This window comes from Sipha flava, unplaced genomic scaffold (assembly GCF_003268045.1).
Source record: "Sipha flava isolate LNK unplaced genomic scaffold, YSA_version1 35a_pilon_pilon, whole genome shotgun sequence".
Taxonomy (NCBI): Eukaryota; Metazoa; Arthropoda; class Insecta; order Hemiptera; family Aphididae; genus Sipha; species Sipha flava.
The window spans coordinates 514,915-530,685 of NW_020273058.1; the positions used below are offsets into that span (position 1 = coordinate 514,915).

At 27.9% G+C, this 15,771-nt stretch overlaps 2 protein-coding genes across 2 annotated transcripts; one reads left to right on the forward strand and one right to left on the reverse strand.

Annotated features, from left to right (window-relative positions):
• Positions 1-1,806: 1,806 nt before the first annotated feature.
• Positions 1,807-6,352, reverse strand: LOC112687732 (serine/threonine-protein phosphatase 6 catalytic subunit). Its single transcript, XM_025560622.1, has 7 exons — positions 6,149-6,352; positions 5,990-6,085; positions 5,696-5,903; positions 4,368-4,447; positions 4,196-4,301; positions 3,766-3,927; positions 1,807-2,048 (listed from the first exon to the last, which is right to left on the reverse strand). The coding sequence occupies exons 1-7, from the start codon at positions 6,215-6,217 to the stop codon at positions 1,858-1,860; spliced, it is 912 nt and encodes a 303-aa protein (XP_025416407.1). The 5' UTR covers positions 6,218-6,352; the 3' UTR covers positions 1,807-1,857.
• A 2,367-nt stretch (positions 6,353-8,719) lies between these two features.
• Positions 8,720-12,312, forward strand: LOC112687733 (CCR4-NOT transcription complex subunit 1-like). Its single transcript, XM_025560623.1, has 8 exons — positions 8,720-9,082; positions 9,539-9,663; positions 9,775-9,970; positions 10,106-10,333; positions 10,506-10,685; positions 10,781-10,995; positions 11,353-11,487; positions 11,851-12,312. The coding sequence occupies exons 1-5, from the start codon at positions 8,945-8,947 to the stop codon at positions 10,581-10,583; spliced, it is 765 nt and encodes a 254-aa protein (XP_025416408.1). The 5' UTR covers positions 8,720-8,944; the 3' UTR covers positions 10,584-10,685; positions 10,781-10,995; positions 11,353-11,487; positions 11,851-12,312.
• Positions 12,313-15,771: the final 3,459 nt, after the last annotated feature.

The window sequence follows — 15,771 nt, forward strand, 5'->3', positions numbered from 1 at the left end:
TGTTTGTGCACACGACAGTTATTTTCCAAAACATCTATCCAGAACGAAAGAAACACCCGTTGAAATAGGAGTAGCTTACAAGTTCTGAACAGTATATTTGTGTGAAAATAAAAAGCCCGTTGGTTTATGAAACGCAAGCAGTTTTTTTTTTTTTTCCTTAGGTGCAATGAATTAAAATAAGTGAAAACCGTTTGCGACTAGTAAACAATTCTTAGCCTGAAGAATATACGCACGGAAAAGCATAAATGACCTAGTTACAATGATATCCGACCTTGAAGAATTGAAACCCTGTTTAATCAATATTCTGAGGTGGTCGTTGGTTGGGTGTGGGCTGATGCTAGCACGCCCGTCGTTTGCTCTCGGTTCGACCCACTTATCTCGCTTATTGTTCAGTTTTTCTGAACACGGGGTCGCGTAGAGAAAAAAAAAACACCTCGCGTTAATTGATAACCAAATAATTATATCTTCACAATTATCCATATTTTATTTTTTTTATTATACGATTTATGGTAAGAAAAGATATGCTTGTAAATATTTATCAAAGAAAACCAATCAGCAAGAGACAAAAACATTCGATAAAAACTGAAACACGAAATTAATATGACACAAGTCGTTTAAAGCACTTTACATTTTTTTTTTTTTTAAATACTTTTACTCTTAATTTGTGGGCAATCCCAAAAAACAGTCTAGTTAAAAATTCTGAAGAAAAATCAAACATAAAAATATATATAATTATATTGCATACCTATGTTCATTACTCAATAATTAATCCACAATTCAAAAAAATGTATTGTGGTAATACATCTTATTTTTGATAAAATTAATAAAAATATATTTATTTTTTAAAAAAAATAGCAGTTGTACCATATATGTATGTATATACCACGTAGTAGTACCATTGATTATAGAATAGATCTATTGTATAATCTATGGTAGTATCAAAGCCCTTTATAATATATAGCTACATATTTCTTGATTTAATATAAGTATACTGAAGGCATTAAATAATGCAATTTGTAAAAGAATTCTTAAAATCATACGTAATCATACATACTAAGGATACTTAGATTGTAAAATATATGAAAAAATTGCTATTAGTTTGTTATTTTAAAACTTAGTATATTTTCGCCTAATGTTTTAATGATCTCGATTTTTACTAAAACATTTTTTATCCATGGTTTGGTTTTAAATATAATTTTATTACTTAATAAAATTTCTCTTTTAAATAAGTAATTAGTTCAAGGCTAATGAAATTTCTTTTTGATGGTTTTGACATATAATGTTAAAAACCTACAATAAGTTCAATATATTTTTTTTATTTTTAAACATTTTTAAAAATATTAGTCTGCATAAGCATTTTTTAAGATTTAACAATCATAGTTTTGATGTTTTAACATTTTAGAAGATAAGAGTAAATAATTTAAAAATACTTTATTGTCATAACACAAATAATCTTTAAATTAGTTTGTAAAATGTAATGTATAAAAACATAATCGTAATAAATATTTATAATACAATTATTATCATTATCACCATAATACTTTAAATAATACCAATACACCATAAAGCTGTATTTTAAATTAATTATTGTATCATGCATTGAACTTTTAGAAATAAATTATATTATCAAACATAAAAATATAAGGTAAATTAAAATTAATTGAAGCCAACATTTCCATGAAAAAATAAATCAATGAAACACGGTATTTTAAAAATAATTAATTTTAATGAGTTTTGGGGATAGACAAATTTGTAAATTAAGTGCTTAGTGTTTAAAAATATAAATCATAGTTCCAACAATTGGTATTTTATCATTAATCAATATTTTTTAATAAGTATCATTAAATATTTCACTTATCACAAAAAGTAAGGTGTAGCAGCCTTATCTGGAATAACTCGTTGATCATCAGGAACGGCATTAAACAATATTGGTTTACGATTGTGAACAGAAGAAAATTCCATTATTGATGCTACATTACCACATCGATAACAGTAGTTAGGTGCTGACCATATCGTAACAAGTTTGTCATTAAACATGTATTTATACCCTGTAAAATAAAATAATAATTTCAAATAACATTTATACGTACTTATAACAGAGGCGTTCTCAGTATTTTTTATTGAGGAGGGGAGATATGAAAATGCATTATAAGGTGAGCCGTGGAGACCAAACCCCCACACCCCATTTTTTATACAAAAACAACATACAACAATTTACATCAGACTGTTCAGAGAATTTCACCTACACTTTTTCTATATCAATACTACTTGTAGGAGGAACCAACTATTTTTTTTAAAAAAAATGTAGTATACTTTAATTATTTTGTTTCATTTTGATCAAAAATAAAAATACAAGTCAGTAGTAATTCATCAATACCCTAAAAAAATTGCTAAAAACAATTGATTAACACAAATATGTTATCACTTGTATATTGAGACTTATTTATTGTTTACACTTTACATTAATATAATATTAGATTACAGATATAAATCTGTAACCATGGTCTGTAATCTGTTATTTGTATACCAATTACATATTCCAATTGAAAATTATAACTAGTCAAAAAAATATTTATTTGTATAATTTTCATCAAAAAATTAAATATCACTTATTAATTAATCATGAAAATCCATCTTACCTAAAAAAAAAAAAAGCCATGGGGGGATCCATTCCCCATGTCACCTTCGTGAGGAGAACGCCCATGATTTAAAATATATACAAGCATGTTTAGTTAAAACAAACTTTAATTTATAAATTTTCATAGAAATTAGTTTTATTTCTCTGTATCAAGTAAAAATACAATATTTTTAACAAAGTTTACAAATATTAAAGGCAATTTTTAAAATAAATTTCTTAGATTACATTTTAGTTTTTCTGTCAGTCATTTCAATTAAGTATCAGTCATCTATCTACAATCATATGATTAGAAAGTAAGTATTTTGCATATAATAATCTAACAGATAATATATAATGTTAAACAAGATTTTTTAAAAACCAGTTAATTAAATACAATTTGGTATGGTAAGCAATTCTAATATAACATCACTTATAAAGAATACCTACTATTTTTTTTAGCTTAAATATTATTAAAAATGTAATACTTATATTTTAAAATTTTTTGTTAACAGTTATATCTTAGTATACTAGTTTAAAATAATAAATAAAATTCAGATAAAATAAATGACTAATTTCAAAAATTTTAACTTTTGCAATAGTTATTGTTTAAATTTTCAAAAAACACTTATTTAATGAAAAACATTTATCAGTTATTCCTGAAATGGTAACATAAAAAGGAATAAGCCAAAAACATTTGAATTTGATTAATATTTAAAAATATTAAATAATGATTTCATAAGATAAATCACAGTCTTTTACATAAAATAGAAGAATTTTTATGTATTGTAGAGCTCTTAATAAGTTCAAATTAATTGAAAAAATACAAAATATTAAAAATATAGTAAATTTAATCTACTATGTAAGTAACTCAGAGTTATTTTAAAGTTACATATCAAAAACAAATACATAACTCTGATTATTTTTACAATTCCATTGAAAAAACTATACATAAATATGGCAAATAAATACATAAAAAAGAGAATACCAATTTAATACTTCATAAGACAACTACCATACATAATCAAACATTTAAGCACCCTTGTTTCACATACAAAATATCAATTAACTCCATTTTATTATTATTTTCATATACTAGATAACATCATGATAATACAAAGCTATTTATTAGATGAATATTAAGCTATTACCTTCATTAACCAATTGATGTGCTCTACAAATCAACTCTAATTGATTTTTCTCCATGAATTCTTCAGTAATCTTAGACCCAAATAACCATCCAGCACCACGGGGACTAATTGTCCATTTATCAATATCTTCTGGATCAGACCATACTAAATCACAGAATGCCCCTGTAATAAAGTTTAAATAATTACTATTTTGTTTTATAAAATGAAATAATAATCAACCATCAGCATAAAATAAATTTCAAATTAAATTATAAAAATATAAATAATAAATAGTTTATATCCGTTTAATAAACATATACTGTTTTAAAATTTAAAATCTATTTATTTTACAGAAAATTAAATTAATAAAAAAAATATAACCTTATTATAATAAATAGATCTTATATGGAAAAATGTTTTTTAATTAAATTTTAATATATTGTTGTATTACCTTTATATGGAATTTCTTGATTGCGTTCTATTACTCTGATTTGGTCTAATGTAGAAATATCAGGGGATAAACCACCATGAACACAAAATACTTCTTCATCTATCAACTGAAATTTTAAAAAAATTATAACACTTGAGTTCTGTAATAAACTTATGGTAAAAATTGATCATACCGCAGAAATAGATAGTAAATCAAAAACTTTACAACATTCTTTCCACACATTTGCATTGCCATATTTATTCATACATTCATCTGAAATTTAAAAAAATATTTAATCATTTCAATTTTTTTAGTTTCATATACAAACATATTAAAATAAAACTAACCATTTTCATCTAAAATCACATTGGAAATTGTTTTATAACTTAAACCATACTTTTAATCTTAGTAGCATAGGCATGCGCAAACGTTGTCCGCATGGGGGCCCCTTAAAAAAGTGAACCAAAGATTCTTGTACTAAAGACTACTAGTATAATTAAATATTTTAAATTTTATAAATTATTTATTTAATTCAATATGCAAATATAAAAATAAATACTATTTAAACTTATACAATTTATATCTAAGAAATTCTTATTTACATAATATTATACTATTTACAACTCCATTCTTCTGTCCACGGGAGTAAGGTTTTTGAATATATCAATTACATCTTCAATTTTTATATTATATGCAAGTTCTGATTAGTCTGATTAATAACTGGCTTTACTTTATTCATGTAAAATGTAAAATATTTGGTATCTTGTATAATATAGATATACATTTATTAAAGAAAAAGCCAGAGTCCGCAGGGCGTGCTGCGACCCACCCAGCCCCCCCTCCTGTGCGCACGCCAATGCTTAGTAGTAAAAGATAAATTGTATAATAAGTTCTTTATTTAGTATTATAATTCTTAATCTATATGTATGTAAATTATATTACTACCATATGAATATAAAAAATTATATTATACCATGGAAACAATGTCTTATCTTTTTTAAAAAAAAATAATTGCATGGTAAAATTTATAGATTTAAAAGAAATGTTTGAAAAATAATTTTGATGAAAGTTAGGATAATGATTTAATTCCATAAGTGAATTATTCTATTATTTGTAAAATAAATTCTTCATCTGGACACTACAAAAAAAATAATTAAGATTCCATATGGTTAAAAATTAACATATTTAAAAATGCTATATATATATACGATATGATGATAATATATAGAGTATATCATGTTTTTAAAATTTCATAAAACTTATATTAATTATTTCCTGAATACAAGTAAATAATTATCCATTTTTTATAATTTGTACAATATTAAAACCATAATTATTTTTAACTGATGACTACAGAAATAATATAAATCTATGATCTATAAGTTAATTGATAAATTAATTTATTTAATAAAAATTCTTAAACAAATGTTTAACCTTAATGTATTACAGAAGTTACTCAAATCAAATAAAAATAAAAATATAAATTTAAGAATGTTGTTAACAATAAATAAATAATAATACCATAAAATCCGTAAACTTGTGTGATCTGTCTGGACTCATGATTGCCTCGAAGTAATGTAATACGATGTGGCCACTTTGCTTTTAGAGTTAGAAGTCTAGTCAAGGATTCTAAACTATAGTATCCACGGTCCACAAAATCTCCCATAAACACATAGTTTGTGTCCGGAACTTGACCTCCATTTCTAAACAATTCTTCTAGATCATAAAACTAATGGAAAGAGGGATTAACAAAGGACAACAAGAGTGAATAGAAAAATAATCAAGAGTCGATGAAGTGTAATGCAAAACATTTACTTGTCCATGTATATCCCCACAAACTGTCACCGGAGTACTGACTGGCTGGATGTTGGCTTCTTCGATTAACAAATCACACACAATCTGACACAATTTCTAAACAAAAATTCGCACAACATTAATACCGATTGATAGTGAAATGTCACTCATGAACTTTGCCTTCAGATCGTTTTCTGGTAAATATTTGCACTGTTTGGCAATCTCGAACCAATTTTCCCACTCTGGCATTTCAAAATATCCGTAGACCAGTTCAAATACTGCTAGATTACATTAGACGTTAATAATACTAGACTATTACATGGATAAATATCCTAAAGGGATCCGAATATCCGATCCGATTTCAAACGATTGAAAATATAATATAAAAATAAAACAACATTCAAGGACTTTTTATCACAGTGCTCGTCCATGCTTATCTTGTTTTTTTTCGGCACACCCAGTGTTGACCGTCTTTCAATGATAAAAACTGTAAACTAGTTAATACCATTAATGTAACTCATGACCAGACTACGGGTAGGTAGGACGGACGGAAACGGTCGGCAACTTGGCACTCTTACTAGCGCTACCAAAAATCATAATGAGTAGAACTGACCTAAGTCCTAACATCAACTAACGTTCAGTAATATTGTACGTTGCTCGTTAAACTTTAATAATTACAGACGTTTTTTATAATTTGAATATCCGTAACAACAACGCGTTTTACTAATTTCAATGATACGCCCTATCGCAAAAATCCGTGCCGGTGACTGTCGGGAACGGCGTGAAGGATTTTCGACTGTGAAATAAACAAAACGACATATTGTTGCTCGTAGCCGTTGATCGGTGTACATGGGCGTCTGGAAATAGCGCATGAGCAAATTCCTTATCAATTATCAGATCATATTTTTTATCAAATATCACATAATGTTGGAGTTCGCATATTGCAATAAGAAATTTGATAAAAAATTCAATTTAATTCGACACATTAACTTAAATGTTTGTGTCACAAGCAGGTAAATTAAATGATGTACAGCTATATAAAAATAATTTATCCCTAGACACATAGGCGCAACTAGATTCCAAATATTGGGAGTGCTGAAGTTATTGAAAATAAAATTGATGAATTTAAATCTTCCAGTCAGAATTTAATTCCCAGCACCCTGTCCCTGCATAAAATTGTAACACCGATCAAATATCATAATCGTTCATATAAACGATTCTCCGCAGTGGCTGGTAAAATTAATATTGTGCTCCAATTAAGGAATTAAAAGCTTTTCAGTTTAATTGCTTGGTACGTCGTATTTTTTAGTTCAGTTTGAAAACATTTATACTAATATTTATGCTGATTCGGTAATAATAATTGGCAGTTTAGATGAACGTATATTAAGTAGTATTGAGTAAATTACTTAAACATTTCACATGCGATGAGTTAACCGAGTTTTTCAGTAATTTACCGATAAAAAAGTGGCAATAAATAAAAATGTTTATTGAAGATCCTAAAACAAATATAACAGAAACCACAAAATGTATCATATGCATTTGTTTAAAACACTTTCCACACGATGTTGAATTCTATTGAAATATATTCTAATATTTATGTTCATTTTATTAGTATAACATATACATATATATATATATATATATATATATATATATATATATATATATAATTATTTGTAATATATTAAAATACTACAAAATTCTCATGCAGATGGCTTTAATATTTTTTTTTTATAATATTTTAATAATTTACACCGTCGCCAAGGATAATATATAATATACATAGAAATGCATGGTTATTGATTTGATTGTTAAAAATTGCATCATTACGATTTAATCTATGACATTTAGTTGCATTATTACATCGTACTTTTGTTCTTAATATTTAATAAAAGAAAGTTGTAGCAGAATATACATTGCATCATCCGCTGGACGTAGTGAAATCTGTTTCCATATTTTCCTATCTGGAAGTCAACTGTGTTTAAAGTGTTTAAAGAATAAAATATATAATACTTGGAATATGTGCTTTGGTATATTCTTCAGGTATACCTTCTATAATAGAATAGTACTTCATAGAAGTCATGATTTAGAAAAGTGATTAAAAGAAAATCATAAATCACTAACCTATTATAAAAGATTCTACGTTAAATTACCAATCAATGATACATTCTTCATTTTCTGTCCCAGCAACGTCTCAAACTTTATCTATAACTAATTAGTCTACAGACTTACTATATATTTTTATAAAAGTTATTAATATTTAATAAAAAAAAAAAACTAACCAAATAATGACATCAAAATTAAATTAAATTTCAAAATGTCCTTGGTGAACTGCTTTTATTTATATTTACATAACATTTTATAAAATATTCTTAGGATGATAATCTATGGGATGGACAGATTGTAAACAACTATTTTCAATGAAAATTTAAAATTGATAAAATATAAATCGGATTATTAATTATAAGAGTAGGTGGTTAACTGATATCAATTTTCTCCTTAACTCTTGATCTCCTGACAAACTATCTTTCATTTCCTTCATCCTTATATCTAGCTTCCTAATATAAACAATAATTTGTAACTGTCCTTTCCAACTTATCCAAACACCAAATAATATGTTATGCTACAGTGGTTTATAGATAAAGGCATTTTAACATAAGCACAGTAAACGTCTGATTTGCCAATTATTGCCAAGCATATTTTTACATATATGTTATAAATAAGTGTAAAATAATTATATTTTGATTTCAGATTCTTTAAGCGAATTTTAAGTCTTCTTCTTTTGGTTTACTTCAACATTTCATTTTCCAATTAGTTAGTTAAGTATATTATTTATCGATTTTTATTGTTTATGCACGGTATTTATATACTTGTCAAATTTTGATTGTTATTTGAAATTGTTTTTTTGAAGTTGTTTGAAACAAGAGTTTTCAAGTTGATTAATATATCGATAATCGAAATAGAACTTTTTATACAATGGCACTAAAATATATACGAGAAGAGGCGCATTACTATGTGAAAAAAGTCATGAGTTTGTCGTTCAATTGTTTATCATCCGACGAATTTATGGAGATTTTAAAAGATTTGAATGATTCTTCGATTCGACGAAATAAGGTATTGATTGTATAATTGATAGTTTATTTATAAAATTTGTATGTATTTCTATTTTAAATAGTATTCAAGTTATCATATAACAAAAATGTTTTTGTTTTAAATAAACCGGTGTTATATAAAACTAATATATTTTTATTAAATTAATTAATTAAGTAAATTAATTATTTCACAAAAATATAATTTATAATAAATATTGGAAAATTTGAATAACTTAGTTTATGGCTTTGAGTACAATAATACTTAATTAAAAATCCGAAAAACTTGTTTTAAATAAACTTGCTAAAATGTTCGACATTTTTTCTGAAAAGGAGAACTACCACTGCTAACTTATGTTTAAAGTAAATTGTTAATAAATACATTTTAAAATAAATATATAACTACAAGTAGTTAGTGGTACTTCAATAAATCGTACAATTGTTGGTCTGAAAAAAATCGAAAATGTTATTGATTCTACAGGAAGTATTTTCATGCATAATATCTAAATTACTCGACGAACGGACACATTTTCCCGGGTATTCGTATGATATCTTTATGAAGTTAGCCAATGTTTACGGCGGTCTCATTGAATATAACCTTATTTCGTAAGTAGTATTTGATGCATATTTTTTAACTAAATAGTTATATATTCAATCCGCTCGAGATGCCAATAACATCCTCGTGTATTAAAATTGTGTAAAACGTTTGTTCGTTAGCGATCCTGAAACTTTGAAAAATACTTTACAATTGGTCATGGACGCGCTGAAAAGTAGACCCAACTCAAGAATGTTCGATTTCGGTGTAGCGGCGTTAAACCGATTCTACGAACACTTGTGGGAGGATTGCGAAGAGTATTTCCGAAGCGTAGCCGCCATATCACACTTTAAAAGCTTTCTCCGACATTTAATCGAGGTAATAGTTTGCGTTGAAATCCGATGACAAACCATCAGCACTGTTCGTTGCGTGGACAGTGTTCGTCACAGGTCTTACATGTCATCGATTTTGGAACGTTAATTACGTTGTACGTTTCATGAAAATTGTTTGCAGTGGATTGAGGACCACGGGAAGCACACACCGGAACGCGCATATGATAGACCTGCAAGTGCCCAACAGTCATCTGTCGTGTTGTGCTCGCCCACAGGATCACCGGCCGTAAAGACGCGGTCGATCAACCTAGAAGAATTCGACTTCGAAAAGATTGGGGAGAGCCTGACCGACAAAGATAAAATAGTGTTCATCGTAAACAATCTGAGCGCGAAAAATCTACGCGAAAAGGTATTACGATTCGTCAGTTTGAACGACTATCATCACGCGTACAGCGAAACTCATTCGAATCGGAATATTTTTCATGCCTGGCACATAGTTCGGCCTCGAACGGACGATTTTCGGTGCACGCGTCTAAGTACGCACATTATTGTTGTAATCGATTGTTGTGCTCGTATTTCAGTGCGACGAAATCAAGAACATTTTAAAGGACGAATACATTCCGTGGTTCTCCGAGTACTTGATCGAGCAACGTGTTTGATCTGAATTCAATTTACACGATTTGTATTCAGACTTTTTAGATAGAATTAACAACGAGAAGCTAAACGCTCTTGTCATGTCCAGAACCATGGACAATATTCAAGTCAGTAGAACTTTTTTATCGACTACGATGACAATGATATTAGTAATAATAATCAAAATTAAAAGTTCACATAATATTACGTTTTATCTTTTTAGATACTGTTGGACAGCAACACGACGAACAGCAGGGCTCTATTGAAGAATTTCGGTCATTGGTTGGGCATTATTACGTTGGCGAGAATATACCCTTACCGTTATACGATGGCTATCTAAACTCATTGTTAATGAAAGCAGCCTGTAAAGGAATCGAAAGACTTACGTGTATTGTTCCATTCATCGCCAGGATACTTATGGCTTGTGCCAAAAGCGAAGTATGTTTATGCATTTATATATATATATATATATATATCGTTAGAAATCGTTAAAATGTTATTTACAATAAACCTAAGCAATAATAGTGTATTTTTATTTTAACGAGAAAAAAGATTGATTTAAAAAATTTAATTTAGTAGTTAACACAGTAACACACTTTTAGATTTTTTTAATTTGTAATTAGTTTAAACCTCAATTTCTGTATTTCTTTAGTTTTTCCATCGAGGATTATAGATTTATAAATTTATAATGTAGTTACCAAAGTATTGACTGAATAAAACAATTTTTATTTAATAATTGTTAAAACTGTTTATTTTTCTAACTTCTAATTTTTCTTTTTTCTTATATACTAACAGGTGTTTAGACCGAAAAGCTTATGGACATTAAGCATATTAAGAAGCCTTGCGGAACTTCACAAACAACCTGGTTTAAAGTTAAACATACAGTTTGAAATTGAAATACTCTGCAAATCTTTAAACATCGAATTAGGGGTGAGTTTTATCGACTAGCTAAATAACGTATTCATCTATCAAAAAAAAAAAAAAAAACCTATTGGTGAAAAATTAACAAGATAATTTTTCAAAAGAATCCATAACCTTACTTTACTCCTACCTTCATAAGTACCACTGCTCTTTTATTTTTGTTGCTTTACACTTAAGTGTAATCAATTGATGAATTTCTAACTTAGCTACAATTTAGATATTATTTACTTCGATCTAAATACGTGTTTAAAATTGCATAAGCTCATCTTAAAAGTTAGCAAAGACATAAGAGTTAATGGTAAAGATAAACCGGCATTACTGGAACTTGACCGGCACTCAGATCCTCAATTAACAATGTATTTTAAATTTCAGGATTTGAAATACGGACAAATTTAACACGAAGATAAAACAGCAGTTCAATATGATATATTATCGCAATATTATTTGAACATTTCTTTTTTATTTGTTCAAACATATATAATAAAATAATATATAATGTACAGGATGTTTCTGAAATGATTGAGGAAACTAGTATACGCGTACTCTCTGAAATGGTCAAATGAAGAATCTTTTGAAATTTTTTTCTATCTTCAAAACCTGGGTTTTATCTTATTATCTTTAGAATGTTATTTTAAATCTACAAATTAATACTCATAAAAGATTTCTTGCAAATTTTTCATGTCAATCGATATGTGACATCAATATTAGGCTTGTGACACGTTTTTCACGCCCGAGTCGCCAGGATCAGAAAATGTGGTGTGATAAATCGATTTGTTTGAAAACTCTGTAAGATAAACGAAGGTGAAATTGATTTGTTGTTATTTCACATATATGATTAATTAACACGATTTTCATTGAATTTTAAAAATATAATTATAATAAATTATTAATATTTTTTATGAAATAATGAATTTTCATATTTTTTCTTGATGTGATTGTATTTATATTTTCATTACTTATTCTACACTAAACTTTTTTTTACTCTCGAAATTAAATATTTTTGAGAGATAAATTAATATTTTGTTAAAATAATAATTATTTTGTTTTTAATTTTTTTTTTTTAATTAATTTTGCTAAAACCATTTGACTGATTTTTATCTTATAAGTGGCCTTCAATAACAAATCGTCTGATCAAATTATTTTTTTATTTTCATATTATAATTTATAATTTATTTATGTACTTATCACGCCAGTCATCGCCAGCTATTGGTTAATATAAAATTAATACATCAACGTTACCTAGCCCGTAATAATAATAATAATAATAATAACTAGAAAACATGCTATATATTCCGAGCCCGTCCAGTAGATTGATATTTTTGGTAAACAATATTATTTGGTCATCGTTTTAATTGCATGTTATTATATATAATATAAACTTGTTTTCTATACCGTAGTCTTAGAAAATGTCTAAGTACTACAAGTATATTTTTGTACATTATACACTCGGTACCGGTACAAATTCCTAATTTTAAAAGTATTGTGTATAAAATTATAATGTCATAGCAGGTCGACACACGTACAACCATTTCTATAGTTCTTCACGCGTTAATCCGTCCGTCGCGAAAAAAAAAATCTGACAACCATACACCCGAGGACTTTATTGATCGCCCAGAATGGTTCAAGGGCCACACACGACACCAGAAACAGGACGTAGCAAAAAAGATATTGAAACCAGTAGAGGTCGTGCCTGCCACGCATGTGATCCGATAAACACTTGTGTGTACTTCCAAAATATTTCAAACTTGGTACCTTATTTTAAATGCCAGTAAATCGATAGCTATCGCCATTCAATTTAATAACCGTGAGGTTAGTATTAAATTACAAGTTATGGTGAATGGGACCCACATTGCTAATGACGATTTTCCTAGATACCTGGGAGTAAAACTAGACAGGACATTGACTTACAAACAGCTCCTAGAAACCCTTTAAGACAAATTTAAGACTCGGAATAATATAATCTTTTAACTGGCAGATACAAGTTGGGAATGTAATGCAAACTCTGACTTAAGTATACAGTAGAGCCGAGTATTCCGCTCCCACATGGTTCTTTTACTCTAATTTTATCATATTTATAAATGTATGAAAACCTTATCTATATCTTCCCTGGTTCATCTCTCAAGTTTTGTCTAAAATTATAAATCCATAATTTTTTTTGTTTCAACATAAATGACATATTTTACGAAATTGAAAAGAACGAAAACGATACTACAGCTACAGGTACTGTCACTTTCAATAAAGTCATTTAGAAAATTCCACAAATAATGAAGAATTGAATATTTTTTATATCTGCTAAAAATCTAAAAATGGATTTAATACCCATTTTGGTATAATCATATCTTTGATATCTTTAAATCTAGTTAACATATTATCCTTAGAGATCCATTATAAACATAGTATATTTCTAAGTCAGAATCTAAAAAATATGTTTTAAGTTTGATAATTTTAAAAAAATGATTAAATTCTCGATGATTAATTTCTTCTTTAAAAATACTTATTTTTGAAATTTATGCACTAATAATAGACTTGGATTTAATAAAATTGATATTATCACCATGCAAATGTTTGTTGACTTTGTTAAATTTTTCAAAATGATCTGATAGATATTCGATATCCATTTCTTCTTTTTTAAAATTCATTGTAGAATTGTTAATCAAGTGGCTGTATAAGTTCTATTATAGTTCTAAATACATAAAAGTATGTCAAACAATTTCCTGTTGAAAGCCACCTAACTTTGTTGTGTAAAAAAGGCATTCAAAAGCTTCATAATTTTCATGGCATAATTGTTGAAACAATCGACCATTTAATGATTTAGCTTTGATTTTATTTACAGCATTGATGACAAACTGCATATCATCAAATTATATTTTACTAAATGTTGCTGCTAAATGTTAACAATTACTTTTGCACTATACGCAGTGATATATTTCATTGTAATAAGGTATGCACAGTAAAAATGAAAATAAGAGTAGAACGCATCCCTTAGCAAAGTGGCGTAGCTACACAGGGAAGGGCCCCGGTGTCGTATGGCTCCCAAACTGATATTAACCTTACATGAAAATTCAAGGTATACCTACACATTATATTGTTTTTTTTTTTTTAATGTGAATAGTTATTTATTACGAAATGGTAAATAAAATTAAATGCCAGAAAATTAACAGATGTGAAGAATAAAAAGAAAATTCCGTTTATTAGGAGGTACCTATTATAAAAGAAAAACAAATATTGCGTGTATTATTATTATTCTGTTTCAATACTGATTGTTACTAGAACCACCACGTACGATTAGGAAAGTTAAATACCATCAACATTGTTAATTATTTTAGGGAAGTATAGTTTCAGAAATGTTCAAGGTGCCACTTGTGCTCCGGGACCCCAGGGCACTGCCCCGCTTCGCCCTATGATAGCTACGTCACTGCTTTAGCATCCTTAAGTAAAACGCCCTCCTCGAAATTGAAAAATATCACAATGGGACGGAACCGCGCACATTGGCAAACGCTATTACAATCGGCGCCTTACACGCAGGTGCACGACATATAACGACTTTATAGTTTTTTTTTTTTTTTTGGTCATCGCGTACGCTCATAAGACTTATTGTGTTAATGTACTGTAAGAGCAGGGACGGCCTGGGAGAAAAATTCAGGCCGAGAAAATTTATTACCCAGGCCATACATTAATGTTCAGCTTAAAGGCCGTTACTTACGAGGTGTTTCGACGACTTAGAAACATAGAAATATAAACATAAACATTAATCATACAAAGATAGTAAACGAGAAAGCGTAAAGTGTTATTCACAATCTTGAAAGATCTTTGATTTTAAGCATTGAACTCCTAAAAGCTTATTATATACATTGTGATTTTTAATCAAATAAAGTTATCTAGAACATTATACGATGTTGTATTGTCGACCCAAATTGATTAAGATTTAAAAGTATTCCCGATGTCGTTAAACAAAGTTATTTACAGTACAGATGGGTGTACACACACACAGAAAGAAAAAGGTTTATTTTATATTATACTTCTATTACCTACTTTTATATTATACCGTTATTTTCCCAAAACTTGTTTGTAAAAGAAAACCTCCACAATCGCTCAAAATAACGCCAAAATTAATTGACCGGATATCAATCGTTTTACAGTTATACAAATGATGTATTATTCTTAAGTTTATAAGCTGGTAAGAAAAATAGATTAATATCGGAAATATGGACGGTTTTACATAATAAAATTATGACCATTAGCCTATGAGAGTGCGTCGAGTCTAATTCTGACGGGTCGATCGACCAATCTCCA